This window comes from Chelonia mydas, chromosome 6 (assembly GCF_015237465.2).
Source record: "Chelonia mydas isolate rCheMyd1 chromosome 6, rCheMyd1.pri.v2, whole genome shotgun sequence".
NCBI classification, from domain to species: domain Eukaryota; kingdom Metazoa; phylum Chordata; order Testudines; family Cheloniidae; genus Chelonia; species Chelonia mydas.
This window is the reverse complement of record NC_051246.2, coordinates 8,562,728-8,578,628: the sequence shown is the minus strand read 5'-3', so window position 1 is coordinate 8,578,628 and position 15,901 is coordinate 8,562,728. Positions and strand designations below refer to the sequence as shown.

At 47.1% G+C, this 15,901-nt stretch overlaps 1 protein-coding gene across 1 annotated transcript in view; it reads right to left on the bottom strand.

Moving 5' to 3' along the window:
- Positions 1-948: 948 nt before the first annotated feature.
- Positions 949-15,901, bottom strand: part of LOC102932174 — a 48,249-nt gene continuing 33,296 nt past the window's right edge. Inside the window, exons 13-18 of the mRNA XM_043548985.1 lie at positions 15,710-15,754; positions 11,779-12,038; positions 7,916-8,041; positions 7,379-7,520; positions 2,256-2,297; positions 949-1,713 (exon numbers count right to left, since the gene is read on the bottom strand). Coding sequence (XP_043404920.1) covers positions 1,418-1,713; positions 2,256-2,297; positions 7,379-7,520; positions 7,916-8,041; positions 11,779-12,038; positions 15,710-15,754 — 911 coding nt within the window. The 3' untranslated portion in view covers positions 949-1,417. The remainder of the gene's footprint in view (positions 1,714-2,255; positions 2,298-7,378; positions 7,521-7,915; positions 8,042-11,778; positions 12,039-15,709; positions 15,755-15,901) is intronic.

Sequence of the window (15,901 nt, the reverse complement as noted above, 5' to 3'; positions counted from 1 at the left end):
TCTAGGCACTTCCCTTTCTCTGGAGGTGATAGGCATTATCAGGACAGGATTGTATTCCTAACAGCCCAATAGCACCTTCTTTCAATGTGACTAGTTTGGAATGTGAGGATGTGACCGGTCGCTTCCTAGCTTATGGCTGCCTCTGCTGCTTAGCCAAAGGCCTTAGCCTAAGCACAGGGCCTCAGACTGTCACAGTAAGAAAAGGCCCTTACACCGACAGACAGTGATTTTGATTCTTTCTTTTATACCTCTAGAACTAGCCAAGTGATAAGAATACACCTAAATTCTTAGAGTACAGGCCTTTACAGACAGGCCTGAATATCTATATCCTAACAACTAGTAGCTCTGCAGGGTGTTAAAGTGAAATCTGAGCCTGAAGGGTCAGAAAAATTTGAACTTGGAAAGGAATTGGGTTTGTATCCAGTTCCCAGGGGCTCCAATTTATGAAGAGAGAGGAGTTTATCCTCTGATCCTGGCTGGGATTGTGTTTAGAATGGGGAGACCAGGGATGTCAAGGTTCCCCCACACACACTCTGAACTCTGGGGTACAGATGTGGGGACCCGCAAGAAAGACCCCCAAGCTTATTTCTACCAGCTTAGGTTAAAACTTCCCCAAGGCACAAATCCTTCCTTGTCCTTGGACGGTATCGCTGCCACCATCAAGTGATTTACACAAAAATTCAGGGAATGGTCACTTGGAATCCCTATCCCCCCAAAACCCCTTCACCCCCTTTCCTGTGGAGGCTTGAGAATAATATACCAACCAAATGCCTTAACAATGTGAGCACAGACCAGACCCTTTGTCTTCAGGACACTGAAATCAATCAGGTTTTTAAAAGAAGAACTTTATTTATAAAGAAAAAAATAAAAGAATCACACCTGCAAAATCAGGATGGAAGGTAACTTTACAGGTTAATAAAAAAATTTTAAACACAGAGGATTCCCCTTTAGGCTCAGCTTCACAGTTACAAAAACAGGAATAAAACTACCTCTTAGCATAGGAAAATTCACAAGCCAAAACAAAAGATAACCTAATGCATTTCCTTGCCCTACTTACAATTTCTGTGGTTTTAGATGGATTATTACAGGTATATTTTCAAGAGATGTTATACCTGCTTGGCTTCTCCCTCCATCTGGAGAGCGAACAAAAAAAGAGACCAACAACCAAATCCTTCCCCCCCAGATTTGAAAGTATTTTCTTTCCTCACTGGTCCTTCTTGTCAGGTGCCAACTCGGTTATTTGAACTGCTTAACCCCTTACAGGTAAGGCAAGTCAGTATAGCTGACAAGGAGGGATTTTATGCTTGTGCATACATAAAGGTTGCTACCCTTCCCCTCTATTTATGACAAGGGAGGATGCAGAGATGGAGACACAGTGGGATCCCCTGTAGAGGGGAGGCTGATCTTCCCCCCCGGCTCATTCCTGACTAGCCCTTGTTGCCCTGCGAAGTCTCTCTGCCAGGTCTCTCTGGTTGATGGCGTTCAGCACCATCAGGGTCACCTTCACCCCATAGTGCTCTTTATAGCGACGGATCAGTAGGTCGGTGATCTCCACAGGCTCTGCTTTCTCTAGGTCACATTGATGTATATGGGTGTATCCCTCCTCCAGCTCAATGTCAGTCAGTTTGCTCTTGAACTCCTTCAGCTCTCCCTTTCGGAGGTTTTTCAGGGTGTCCAGGAGGCGATCTCTCATTGTCTTCCCTGTGCCACCTCCTAGAACATGGGCCAGCAAAGTATGGTCCAGCCACTCCCCACCCAGGTACCATTCCCCGCTCTCTTTCCTCCCTGGCTCTCTCCCTCCCATCCTGCATCTACCAGTAATCCTTGGTATCTCCCCTCAATCCCCATGCTCTCGGCTCTGCACTCGGTGTCTCACAGCCACCGGTCAAGTCTGTGTGGCTCCCCTTTGCTCACCCCTCCCCACGCCGCTGCTGTCCCCTCCCACAGAGACCTCCCTAACTCAGTTACCTTGACTGTCTTCCCCTCCTCGCTGGAATAGCTTCCAATGCCCAAGCCTCTCTTCTTTCCTGTCAGAATCCCCCTCCGCCCCCCACACACACAACTTGATGTCCACCCACTCCCTGCACCTGCTCTGAATTAGAATCCTGGATCGGGGCAGAAGTACTGCCTAGTGGTTACAGTATGGGGGGTGGGTAGGAGTCCTGGTTCTGCCACTGACTCGCTATGTCTTTTTTCTTCTGTAATTTCTGTCCTACTAAAATGAGGCCTCTGTATATCAGGGGAGATGAACTGACCTGTGTGGTGTTCTGTTGATGGTGAACGGTGCTCAATGTCACCTGGAAGGGAGGAGGAAAGAAGAGTGAAACAAACTTTTTATCATAATTTTCTGTTTACTCTGCTCGCCTCACACCACACAGGCACTTGCAGATCTGATTGGCTAAGCCATGGCAGTGTGATTATCGTTACAGTTGAGAGAATGATACACCAGTTAATGAGTTATTCAGATTCCCCTGAAGGATCTGTTACTGGCCACGGTCAGAGACTGTACCCAGATATCAGACTCAACGGGTGTGGCAATGCCTGTGTTCTTAGACCGCTGCTCTGTGTCCCCCCCACAGAACATCAAATAGCAGAAATTTACACACTTAACACACTCCCTCTCACACACACTGCTCTGGCATCTGGTGAGTGCAAGTTGCCGTGTGCACCCAGTGACATGTCTCTGTACAACAGCATTATGTCACCGATAACTGTGCCCAAGGTGTCCGCTAGGCTCGGGTTTTTTAAATCTTTTTCCTTACTACTTTTTCAAGAAATCTACGAACAAACCCACTGTAACAACGCATGTATTGTAATTAAAACAGCAATAAGTGATCTCAAGATGACAAGCACACACAGCTATTGCTTCAGGCGTTTAGTGTCTGGTTATTATTATTGATACGTCAAATGCCCAGTCCAGGATGATAAGCTCAGTGCATTGTAAATGTCTGTAATACTGTTGGTCCTTTGGCTGAGCAGAAAGCTGTAATTTTGGGCCCTGCAGGGTAGTTTCAGTTTGGTTGAGTGATCAGTGATAGAAGTCCGGTTTATTTTTCCTGTCATCTCTTTATTCCCAGAAACAGACACCGCGTCCTGCTTCCCTGACCAGCAGGAGGAACGTACAATTCATGGGCTTTAGCAGACATCCCCAACCAGACACTCAGCCTGGTGCCCAATAAGCAGCTGGCTCGTCTGCCTCTGCTTCTTTACAGGGTCACCCCGCAACTGCCTCTCTAATGGCTAACTCACTACGACCCCTGAACATCCAGCACCAGGTCGGCTTCCAACTCAGAGTGTCAGCGCTTTGGGACAGGGACAACACCTAGCACAGTGCAGTCCTGGTCCCTGAATAGGGCTCCTCGGCACTTCCTTAATACACCTATAAATTAATGTACTGCACCTAGCACAATTGGGTTCTGGGCCATGACTGTGGGTCTCAGGCAACACAACGAATAATAATGGGTTTGCCCTGCAAGCTCCCGTCTGCGCTACAAAACATTCTCAGTTGCTCCTGCTATTAGGTAAGAAGGCAAATGCTTAGCTGCCCCAATGGTCTCTGATGGTCCTGCACCCCTGATGGCAGCCATTAGCATCACTCAGCACCACAGTAAGTTTTAGAAATGATGTGTGAAATCCATTGTACCACAAACATAGTAATGCCTTGCGGGGACACCCAATTTCAGTGTATTTCCCCCATTTTAGTATTTGTATGCTGTTAGCACGTAGGAGTCAGATGGATGAATATCTTCAATACCAGGCAAATTGGTTGAAACTACAGTAAAGAACAGAATTATCAGACACACAGATGAACACGATTTGTTGAGGAACAGTCAACATGGTTTTTGTAAAGAGAAATCATGCCTCACCACTCTACTAGAATTCTTTGAGGGGGCAAAAAGCATGTGGACAAGGGGGATCCAGTGGATATAGTGCACTTAGATTTTCAGAAAGCCTTTGACAAGTTCCCTCACCAAAGGCTCTTAAGCAGAGTAAGCCGTCGTGGGATAACATGGATCAGTAAACTGGTTAAAGGATAGGAAACAAAGGGTAGGTATAAATGGTCAGTTTTCAGAATGGAGAGAGGTAAATAGTGGTGTCCCCCTGGGATCTGTACTGGGACCAGTGCTATTCAACATATTCATAAATGATCTGGAAAAAGGGGTAAACAGTGAGGTGGCAAAGTTTGCAAATGATGCAAAATTACTCAGGGAGTCCAAAGGTCGCTGCAAAAAATTACAAAGGGATCTCACCAAACTGTGTGGAAGGCAGATGAAAACAACAAAATGGCAGATGAAATTCAGTGTTGATAAAAGCAAAGTAATGCACATTGGAAAACATAATTCCAATTATACAAACAAAGTGATGGGCTCTCAATTACTTCTTCTCACCCAAGAAAGAGATCAGGGGTTCCTTGTGGAGAGTTCTCTGAAAACATCTGCTCAATGTGCAGAGGCAGTCAAAAAAGTGAACAGAACGTTAGGAACCATTAGAAGAGAGAGAGAAAAGAAGACAGAAAATATCATAATGCCACTATATAAATCCACATTATGCCAACACCTGGAACACTGCATGCAGTTCTGGTCACCCCATCTCAAAAAAGATATATTAAAATTGGAAAAAGTACAGAGAAGGGCAACAAAAATGATTAGGGGTATGGAACAGCTTCCATCCGAGGGGAGATTAAAAAGACTGGAATTACTCATCTTAGAAAAGAGACGACTAAGGGGGGATATGATAGAGGTCTATAAAATTATAAATATTGTGGAGAAAGTGAATAAGGAAGTTTTTTTTTAGCCCTTCACATAACACAAGAACCAGGAGTCACCCAATGAAATTAATAACAGGTTTAAAACAAACAAAAGGAAATACTTCTTCATGCAACGCACAGTCAACCCTGTGGAACTCCTTGCCCGGGGATGTTGTTGTGAAGGCCAAAACTAGGGTTCAAACTGGGTTCAAAAAAGAATTTGATAAGTTCATGGAGGATAGGTCTATCAATGGTTATTAGCCAAGATGGTCAGGGATGTGACTGGGTGTCCCTAAGCCTCTGACTGCCTGATGCTGGGACTGGACAACAGGGGATGGATCACCTGATAATTGCTGTTCTGTTTATTCCCTTTGAAACATCTGGCACTAGCCATGGTCAGAAGACAGAATATTGGGCTAGATGGACCGTTCTTAAGTTCTTACAAATTGAATTTGAGTCAACAATGTGGTGCAGTTGCAAAAAAGCATGCCGGGGCATATTAACCAGAATGCCATCTGTAAGATACAGGAGGTAATTGTCCCACTCTACTTGGCCTTGTGAGGCCTCCGCTGGAGCCCTGTGTCCAATTCTGGGTGCTGCACTTTAGGAAACATGTGAACAAATTGAAAAGAGTCCAAAGGAGAGCAACAAAACCTGAGCTGTTAGGAAAGGTTAAAAAAAACTGGGCACGTCTAGTCTTGAGAAAAGGAGGTGGGGGGACTGACAACAGTCTTGAAATATGTTAGAGGCTGTTATAAAGCGGACAGGGATCAATTGTTCTCCATGTCCACTGAAGGTAGGACAAGAAGTAATGGGCTTAATCTGTAGCAAGGCAGATTTAGGTTAGATATGAGGAAACAATTTCTAACTCTAAGGGTAGTTAAGCTCTAGGATAGGCTTCCGAGGGAGTCTGTGGAATCCCCGTCACTGGAGGTTTTTAAGAACAGGTTGGATGAACCTGTCAGGGATGGTCTAGGATTCCTGGGCCCTGTTTCAGTGCAGGGGGGCTGGACGTTATCACTTCTCAAGGTTCCTTCCAGCCCTACATTTCTATGATCATCCCCGGAAGCGGCAGTTGTCTTGTCAGTAGCAACGACTGGATGATTTTAAAGCTTTTCCAGAGCTTTTCAACAGGATGCCTGAGCTTCTCAAGATTTCTCTGGAAATGGTCCAGGACAAAATTTATAAACTTTGATATTGTGCAACTGGCTGCTCAAAACAGAGCACCTCTCTCACCTAAACGCTAGCTCCTGTTCCTTTAGGTTTGTAGAAGTCACAGTTTCAGGGCTAGCTGCACCTCTGTCCCCTTTCTGGCTGCTCAGTGCATCCTTCTTAGGGCTTGTGCCTTCACCTTTCTTGGGATGGAATCATGTGATCCTTCCATGCTTAGGCCAGGCCCTGGTCTACAGCACCCTATGTCTCCACCATTATTGCCCTGCTGGGCTTCCCTTCAGGAGCCTATGACTCATGGTTTATAGCGACCAGAGAGTCTTCTTAAAACAAGTATCAGAGGGGTAGCTGTGTTCGTCTGTATCCACAAAAACAGTGCGGAGTCCGGTGGCACCTTAAAGACTAACAGATTTATCTGGGCATAAGCTTTCGTGAGTAAAAAAAGTGTTTTTTTACCCACGAAAGCTTATGCCCAAATAAATCTGTTAGTCTTTAAGATGCCACCGGACTCCTTGTTGTTTTCTTAAAACAAAAGTACTGTTTGTTTATTTAGTAGGAACGAAAGTTTCACTGAAAAGGATTTTAAAACTACGTGTAGCCTACAGGCATGTCTATTTTACCTCAGAAGCATGTCTCTTTCAACAAGACAACTTGGTCCAATAGTAGATATTACCTCACCCACATTGTCTCTGTCTTTTACCTAGAGTCCTACTAACCCATAATGGTTACCTAGGCAGGCCTAACTTCTCCAGACAACCCCAGCAGACCCTGGGGTCTCTGTTTACCTCTCACTCTCCTCCTGAGAGAATGTCTCTCTTTGAACCTTCCAGGGTCTGTGTTCTCCTCTCTTTGCAGGGCAAAGGCTATTCTGTGTAATCTGGTCTGATAGGCTCAGCTCTTGACATAGCCAGTATTATCGAAGCTAACAGTTGTGCCTTTGAAGTCGTTAAGTGTTTGCTGAGAAGTAGTTTTCAGGAGCCATCCTCCTCTACCTGAGTGCCTTTCCTGGATAAACTAAGTCAATATATAAAAACAACGAGGAGAAGTCCGGTGGCACCTTAAAGACTAACAGATTTATTTGTGCATAAGCTTTCGTGGGTAAAAAACCCACTTCTTCAGAAGCATGTGGGTTTTTAAAATAAATTTGTTAGTCTTAAAGGTGCCACCAGACTCCTTGTTGTTTTTATGGATACAGACTAACACGGCTACCCCTCTGATACTTTAAGTCAATATATGGTTTCAGCAAACACCACAATAACCAAGCCACCATACTGTATCAATACAATATTACAAGGCAGCTCCAAGTCCATCACAATAGGACACGGCTGGGATGCATCCCCCCCACCCCCCGCTTTGGTCTGCACCTGAGTTTTGCACTGACCATCATCAGAAAGTGCCGAGAGGGGTTGTCTTACACAAACCTCTCACCCCTGCCAAGATCTTCTGCTGAGCTGAACCTACCTGGTCTCAAAAAGGCTTTCCAGATCAGTTGCTTATCACTTTGGTTCACCAAGCTGAGGTCCAGTCTGTCCACAAAGCCCTGGGTGTAAATCTCCATGTATGGATGTTCATCCTGGGGATCTACATAACAGAACTCCAGCTCCTGCAGTGAAGACAAGGTGCTCCATTAGGGGTGACCCTGCCAGAGCCAGCAGAGCTGGGAATCAACAGTGCAAAGGATATCCCAGTTACCAGTAGAACCTAGCTCCAAGCTTCAGTCATCTCTTGCCTTGATTATCGAAACTTCCTCACCTCTCTCCTCCAGTGCATCCAAACGTTGCTGCAAAATTCCTTGAGCACCATATCCTGCAGCACTATACAGGGGCGCTGGGGCCAGCACGGACTGTGAGGGGAGAGCGCCCCCTACTATACCTCCCACCCTGCTCCCCGCAGCACAGCGCCCCCTAGTGCCATGACTAAGTTGCAATGATGACTTCAGGAGAGGGCCCTGATATTTTTAGGCCTTCACTGAAGCACAGAAGATAATTTTCCACTCACCTCAGGTGTTATCTCTACCCTTGATGTGCTGGATACAGTATAATGGGAGCCACAGGTCAATGGCTTGGTTTTAGGAGGTTTGCGCACACGTATTGATTTGTACCTCCTTTCATTATCATCAATTACCTGTAAAGAACAAGCAGAGTCATTTCTGAGATCCAGGCAGACAGGGCCACAGAAGACACATTGTGTAGGGACTACCACAGGGGCAGGAGAGTGCAGGGTCCTGATTCCCATTTTCCTCTACACAGCAGTCCTCGGAAAGAAGAGCCTATTGTTATGACGACAAGGGAAAACAGTGCCATGAGAACGGCCACTGAGGAGCAATCTTGGTACAATGTTAATTGTTTATAATTAAGGCTAGAATTTTGGCACAGGTATTTTTATTAAAAGTCTCAGACATGACGTGGGCAATAAACAATAAATCATGGAAATGGAGCTGACGCCCAATACCAAGGCCCAGCCCTGCTGCCTGGGGTTGAACCAAAGCAGACATCTCTTAAAATCATGGTCTCTGTGACCAATTCATAGCCTTATTTCTAATTAGGCTTGGCAAAATTCATTTTTTAATTTTGACAGATAATATCAATATTTATTTTTAAGCATTTTTTTTCTATTTTTATCTACTTAAAGTTTCACAGTTGCGGGACATTATGGGGACATCATGGGGATATCAGGCAATGACGGGGCTGGCCAGACAATAATTATTTAATGACAGTAGAGGCTGATTTTCAAAAATGTAAAGCTTTGTAAGTGGTAAAACACAAAGTGCTCACCTCACATGTCCAAATATACAAAGTCAATAGCCTCAAATCAAACTCTGAAAAATTCAGAATCAGCATTTCTCTTACTTTGCCTATCTGTAATTTTTGATTATCATCAATGGAAGCATTTTTTGTCAGTTTGTGTTTATATGATGAAATCAACGTTTACTGACATATATACTGATGAAAATCGAATCCTCCCAAGCCTAGTTATGTTTGCTCTCCCTGATATGAAGAGATGGATCTGTTCCCACCTGCCCAACTGCTTCTTTGTTCAGTTAATGTCTGCATCCATAGAAAATTTAAATGAGGGCAAACTTTTGACAAGCACCTAGGTGACCGAGGAGCCTAAGTAACATTTTCAAGAGTGAGTTGGGCAGTTAGGGCCAAATTTACACAGGTGTTTAGGTGCCTAGACAAAAGTGCCAGGTGGGACTTTCAAAAGGGACAAAGCAGGTTAGGCTCTTTACTGCTATGGAGTTAATCTTCAGTCTAGCAGACAAAGGTCTGATATGATCCACTGGCTGGAAGTTGAAACTAGACAAATCCAGACTGGAAATAAGGTATACATTTTTACCAGTGAGAGATATTTAACCACTGGAACAATTTAGCAAGGGTTGTGATAGATTCTCCATCACAGGGCATTTTTCGTTCAAGATTGGGTGTTTGTTTGTTTAAAGATGTGCTCTGGTTCAACCAGGAATTATTCTGGGGAAGTTCTCTGGCCTGTGTTGTACTGGTGATCAGACTAGATTATCACAATGATACCTTCTGGCCTTGGAATCTATGAAAGTCAATGGGAGTTAGGCACTTTGATAAATCCCACAAGGCACCTAAGTGAGTTAGGCACCTATCTGCATCTTTAGGTGACTTTTGTAAATCTGGCCCTAAGCCTGGTCTTTTTGCAAGTGGGACATAGGTTCCTGTCACAGGGGGACAAAGCTCCATTAAAGAGAGTCTCAGTTCTCCCATGACTGAACAGGAATGCCCTGGCTAGGCCTGATTAGCAGTTGGTAAGCACCTGGGGTCAGGTGATAGAGAGGGAGGCTTGGGAGCCAGGAAGGAGGGAGGCCGACCAGAAGTAGTGAGCTCTGAGTGGTGGAGACTCAAGCCAGAGGAAGGCCCAGGGGAGCTCCCTCTTTTGCCACCGTTCTGCATAAGGAGAAGTGACCTGGGAGAGAACCCAGGAGGAATGGGTACTTTCTATAGGCCCAGGGTGGGCAAACATTGTTTGTGTTAGCCCTTTGTTTGGGCCCTTCGGACTCTAGCATGGGACTCCTGGGGTAAGAGTGAGAGCCCTCCAGTCTGAAGGAAGGTGTAGATTCATAAAGAGCCTGGAGTCACAGAAGGTGGTAGAGCTGGAGCCAATGGTATTGAACTTTATTTTGTGATTTGAGGCATCCATATTAATAAGTTGCCCCGTGCTGTGGGTGTTACTAGCCTCAGAGAATGCTGGAGAAGTATTCTGAGAAGGGGAAACTGAGGTGGGGTGCCTGCAGGACCAACCTATGCCATGAGGGGGTGCTCTGAGATGGGGACCCTACGACAATTCCTAAGCCTCTTGAGTGCTTCTGAAAACTTTACCCCCAGTCCTTACTCCTTTGGGGTTTACATCATCTTAATTTTTTCCCCTTTCCAGCTAAAATTCTGGTTAGAGAATGAACCCGCAAATCTCCAACAGATATGATGTCATCTGATTTTTCCCTAATTATTTTACAGCTGGATGTTACATTAAAGGTGTAAGACAGGTCTCAAATTCCAGGAAAGAGTTGTCTCCGTCTGTTCTTCAGTTATGAACAGCACAATACCAGCTGTAGGCTCCTGTCTTTCAATTTGTTATCCTCGACTTTCATTTCTTTGATTATGCTGTCTGGTCTTAATCTGAGGTGCCCTTAATATGTCCTCCTGAAGGAAGAAGACAGAAAAATTCTAAAGCATATGTGAATGTGTCAGATTGAAACATTACAGCTCTAAACGCGTGAAAAAAATTATTTCAAAATGGGACTGATGTTTAAGAATCAATATGTACAAAACAAGCCATTTTTGAAGTTCTAAGTTTAAACATTTTAGTGTTATTGGAATACAAGGTCTGCAGGCATAATTCATTCATTCCATTTTTTTATTCAAGGTGACCTGCAAATGGAGGGGGGAAAAATAGCTCTATTTTTTGCCTCCCCCCACCCTTTATGATTGCTAACAAAGGCCTGAAATGGTTTATTTAAAATTCTATTTGTTTGGGTTTTTTATTCTGTGATGACTGGACAGCAAGTGTAGGTGATGACATCAGTGTGAAAGATGAGCTGTTGACAAAAAATTTACCCAGATACATTTTTAAAAATAAATAAATAAATAAAAAGGGTTTACTTTGAATGACTAATTTTTTGAGTAACCCTGTGTTAACGGTTTCAGAGTAGCAGCCGTGTTAGTCTGTATCCGCAAAAAGAAAAGGAGTACTTGTGGCATCTTAGAGACTAACCAATTTATTTCAGCATAAGCTTTCGTGAGCTACAGCTCACTTCATCGGATGCATTCAGTGGATGCATCTGATGAAGTGAGCTGTAGCTCACGAAAGCTTATGCTGAACTAAAATTTGTTAGTCTCTAAGGTGCCACAAGTCCTCCTTTTTTTCCTGTGTTAAAGATTCAACACACTCCTCTTTTCACTTAAGATCATAGCAGCTAACAACAAGCCCAGCTTAAACCTCCCAGTGATCCTCCAGCAAAACCAGTGAAGACCAGACTTGACATTTCTGAAATATGTAAGTTATAAAACAAACAGGAAAAAAACTGATAGTAAATGGTCTTATAAGAATTCTTTATATGTCATTAAACACCTCCCCCTGCCCCCCTAAATTTAAAAAAAAAATCCCTCACAGGTCACCTTTAACAGTCCACCCATATCACTTCCTAGGTAGAATATCATTTTTCAGAGAGTAAAAAGCATATAGAATCCCATGGAATTTAGAAACAACCTTGGCTACCCTTCTCTTTGTGCAGCTATCTCACAACCATGCATGTTACAGGACGTTCTGAGTTATTCCAGGTTATGTGCTGTACATTAAATGGTGAATCTGGCTCCCTCTTGTTGAGTCTCAGTTACCTTTTTCAATGCAAGGATGTCAGGTATCAAGTAGAGGTGGAGAGTTATATTTTCAGCCCTGAGTGCCCGGTAGAGCAGTGTGACACTGTGGATTGGACTAGATAACAGAGATATTCCTTTTCTGAAAACAGCTCCCACCCAGGAGAAGCTGGGGTTCTCCAGCACGGCGTGGAAAGGCATCACTCGCGTTGGCTTCTCCAGTGTCATCCTCCCATCAACGAAATGGGCGATTCGCATCTGGGAGACGTCAGCCTCTCCCCCTGCAAATGGATGTCAAATTGAATGAGGTTCTGTTTTACCTGTTACATGACAGCACTGCCCAAGGTTTAGAGCAAGGGACGAAATCCTAGGCTCTCTTCTCAGTTATGTGGGGGAAGGGAGCGGGAGACTAGGAGTCAGGACTCTTGTCTGTTGTATAACTACTCATTGGTGCATAGTTACTACAATCAAACATATTGTAAAGGGCCTCCACTGCCTTTCCAGGAGGGGACTGAGCTGCTGATGGCCGGGTCAGCTGGCTTACAGGAGAAGTGATCTGCACGGAGTATAGTACTTCCCCCCTTCTGCCCACCATGGAGCAAGGGGGGAGGAGAGGGACTGAACAGTGACTGAGTCCCAGTCTGCTTCCTGATCTTGCCCTGGGGCAGCACAATGACACGCTGCCCTTTTATTCAGGGCTGGTAACTCCATGATCTGGCCCTCGATAAGTCCATGCCCTGCATTTTTTTTTTAACAGGGGTAGTGAATAAGAATTGGGTAGCATCTCTTTAAACCAGAGGTGGGCAAACTACGGCCCTTGAGCTCCTGGCCGGGGAGGCTAGCCCCCAGCCCCTCCCCTGCTGTTCCCCCTGCCCCGCTGCCACGTGGGCAGCAGGGCTGCGAGCTCCTGCCGCTCTGAGCAGCATGGTAAGGGGGAGGGGGAACAGCAGGGGAGGGGCTGGGGGCTAGCCTCCCCGGCCAGGAGCTCAAGGGCTGGGCAGGATGGTCCCATGGGCCAGATGTGGCCCGTGGGCCGTAGTTTGCCCACCTCTGGTTTAAAGAGATGCTACCCAATTCCTATTGGCGCAACGGTTGGGTAGGGGGCCCCCCGGGGGCAGTCAGGGGACAGGGAGCGGTTGGATAGGGCGGAGGTTCTGGGGCGGGGCGATCAGGAGTTGGGGAACTGGGGCGGTTGGATAGGGCATGGGAGTCCTGGGGGGCCTGTCAGGGGCGGGGGAGTGGATAGGGGCTGGGGGACAGTCAGGGGACAGGGAGAAGAAGGGACTGGATAGGGGATGGGGTCCCATGGGGCGGTTAGGGGTGGGGGTCCCAGGAGGGGGCGATCCGGGGACAAGGAGCAGGGTTGGATGGGTCGGAAGTTCTGAGGGGGGCAGTCAGGGGACGGGAAGAAGGAGGGGGCGGATGGGGGTGGGGGCCAGGCTCTTTGGGGGGCACAGACTTCCCTACCCAGCCTTCCATACAGTTTTGCAACCCCGATGTGGCCCTCGGGCCAAAAAGTTTGCCCATCCCTGCTTTAAACCATCCGCGAGCCACACAGTTCTCCTCCTCTCCTCTTTTGCCGAAGCAACCAGAACCTGACACAGTAACCGTGCATGCACATAGCTGGGCTTTGTATAGTTATTTATATAAACAGACAGAGCCTAGCTGCACACGCTCACTGGACACTCTGTTGCTGTGTTAGGTTCTGGTGACTTCTGCAGCAGAAGAGTGGAGGCCAGGTGGTTGGCTCTCCAACTATTTAAAGGGATAAAACCCAGTTATATCCAAGCTGTATCCAAACAAACCCAGCTGTGCCCATGTGGTTTCCTTATATTCTCAATGTTGTGTAAAGAGCAGACACAAACAGGAAATAAATGTCGTTCGGGGTTTCTGACTCCCACTTTTAAGAGAGAGATCAATGACTTTCTAATGAGAGAAGCAGAGCAGAAGATACAGCCTTTGGAACCCGCGCGTTCACCTCCCTTAATTAACTATCCCCCTCCATCCCCAGCAGTCTAGCCCTCCGCACATCAGTTACTTGGTTGCCCCCCTTAAATTTAAGCATTTCCATTGTGCTCTCTAATTCTCAAGTTCTTAAAAGCAGAGGAGAGAGAGAGAACTGCTCCCACCAGCCACCCAGCTGGCTGCAGTTCTCCGAAGGGTAATACAGTGAGGCTCTGCCTCTGCAAAGGTAGCCCCAGGCTTTTACACTGAAGATTGGGGATGGGGGTGGGTGAAGGCCACAAACATGGGGAGCAGGAAGTAATTTGTGGGGCTTATCTGCATCTCTGCACACGTGCAGGCAGCAGGCACAGGGTGCAGTGCAGTGTCTGGAAACACCCAGAAGAGGGGTGTGGTGGTTACCGAGCAGCCTCTGGACCTCTTCTTGGGGGTGGTACAGAAAGCCACCGTTTATGGGGAGGCAGTTATGCATGTCTCACATACCCTCACTCTGAGAGCTGAGCCCATCAGAGTGATGGGGAACATCATCACCTCAGCTCCCCATGGCTGCAGTTCACCAGTCCCGGCCAATGGGAGCGCGGGAAGCGGCTCCTGCAGGTGAAGGGGCCGCAGGGACCTGCTGGCCGCTGCTTCCCACAGCTCCCATTGGCCGGGATTGGTGAACCGCAGCCACTGAGAGCTGTGGGGGGTGGGGCCGTGCCTGTGGATGGTCAACGCCAGCAAAATGTCTCACGGCCCACAATCAGATTACCCTGATGGGCCGAATGCGGCCCGTGGACCGCAGGTTGTCCACCACTGCCCTAGAGGCTCGGAATTGAGGCCGTCGAGGGCGACGGTGCTGTGAAGAAAGCGGTGTGTCTGATTACGAACGGAAAATGTGAACCCGGAGTCGCACCCTGTGCATGGCAGCAGTGGGAGGCGAGAGTAGCTCTGGCTGCTGCATTGCCCGCTTCCCTGCCGGGCTGTGGCAGCCTCAGGCAGAGCCAGACAAGAGCCAGGCTGGCACACTCTGAGCCGAGGGGAATGGCCCTTTGACAGTCTTCAGATAACGGGTGCAGCCCTCAGGCTGAGTATGCTGGACACTGTGGTGCGATGTCCACCCCACCCAAGGCCCGCACAGGTCAAACAGGGCAATTAACCTTACAGGCTGCACCTGAAGGAGAGCCAGGGACTCTGAAGAGGCCTCATGGTTGATGAAGCCAAGCTGGGGAGGAGCTGGGTTAGGCCTATGAAGACAGAGGAGGGCAGCAGGGAGGAGCTCTGCAGTCAGTCTGTAGACAGGAGCGGAGCTGGCCAGGTATGAGGAGTTCTCGGGGGAGAGTAGACATGGGACTACAGACTCTGGCAATAAGCTGAGAGGGGAGACATGGGGAGCAGAGGAAGTTCCAGGGGAACACAGAGGACGGCCAGCACAGAAAGGTAGGAAACAGCCTAGGGAAACAGCAACAGGGTCAGAGCTTGGGCAGACCATGCCTGCTGAGCAATGGGGCCCATGTTGAGAGTTCAAGTCTTCTCAGGCCATGGTTTCTAGCAGCACTTACTGCAGAGAAGGTCTGGGGCAATCTGAAAACTCCCTGCTAGTTGGCATTATCCAGCTTTTTCTTTTTTTCAGTAGTGCTTTCTCACATCCAAGCAGCCACTTACTTATGCTGTATGGTCCATGTGATGTGAGTGGGAATTGCCTTTAATATTTTTATGAATGACATGGTGTGATAATCAAACTATTTGGCATGGCATTGCTACCCAGTGAGTGCAGAGTGTTAAAACGTTCCTCCTGGGGCAGAGCAGGAGACACGAGGTGTTTGTGTCATGTAGCTGTCTGGGGTGGCATGAATGAGCCAGCAGGACTGGCTGGAACAGTCACATATCAGGCAAGGATCTGGGAAGCCAAGGGGAACCCCAGTGACTGAACGATTAACACTTAGGCTCAAGCAGGTGGAACATGTGAACTTGGGGTTTTGTTGCAGCTGAGGACAGTGGAGTCACGCACCTGTGCTAGGAGCAGGGCTCAGGGACCCAGCAGCACTCACCTGGGCTGAGACAAAGGAACAGAGACGGGGAAAGGAAGTGAAGAAGGTTCCTGCAGCACCACGGCTCAAAGGGCAGCCCTGGCTTTGGCCAGTCTGGACTATGTCTTCACTTTTGCAACTCTGTACTAACTCAAGGACTTCCCCATGCTGTG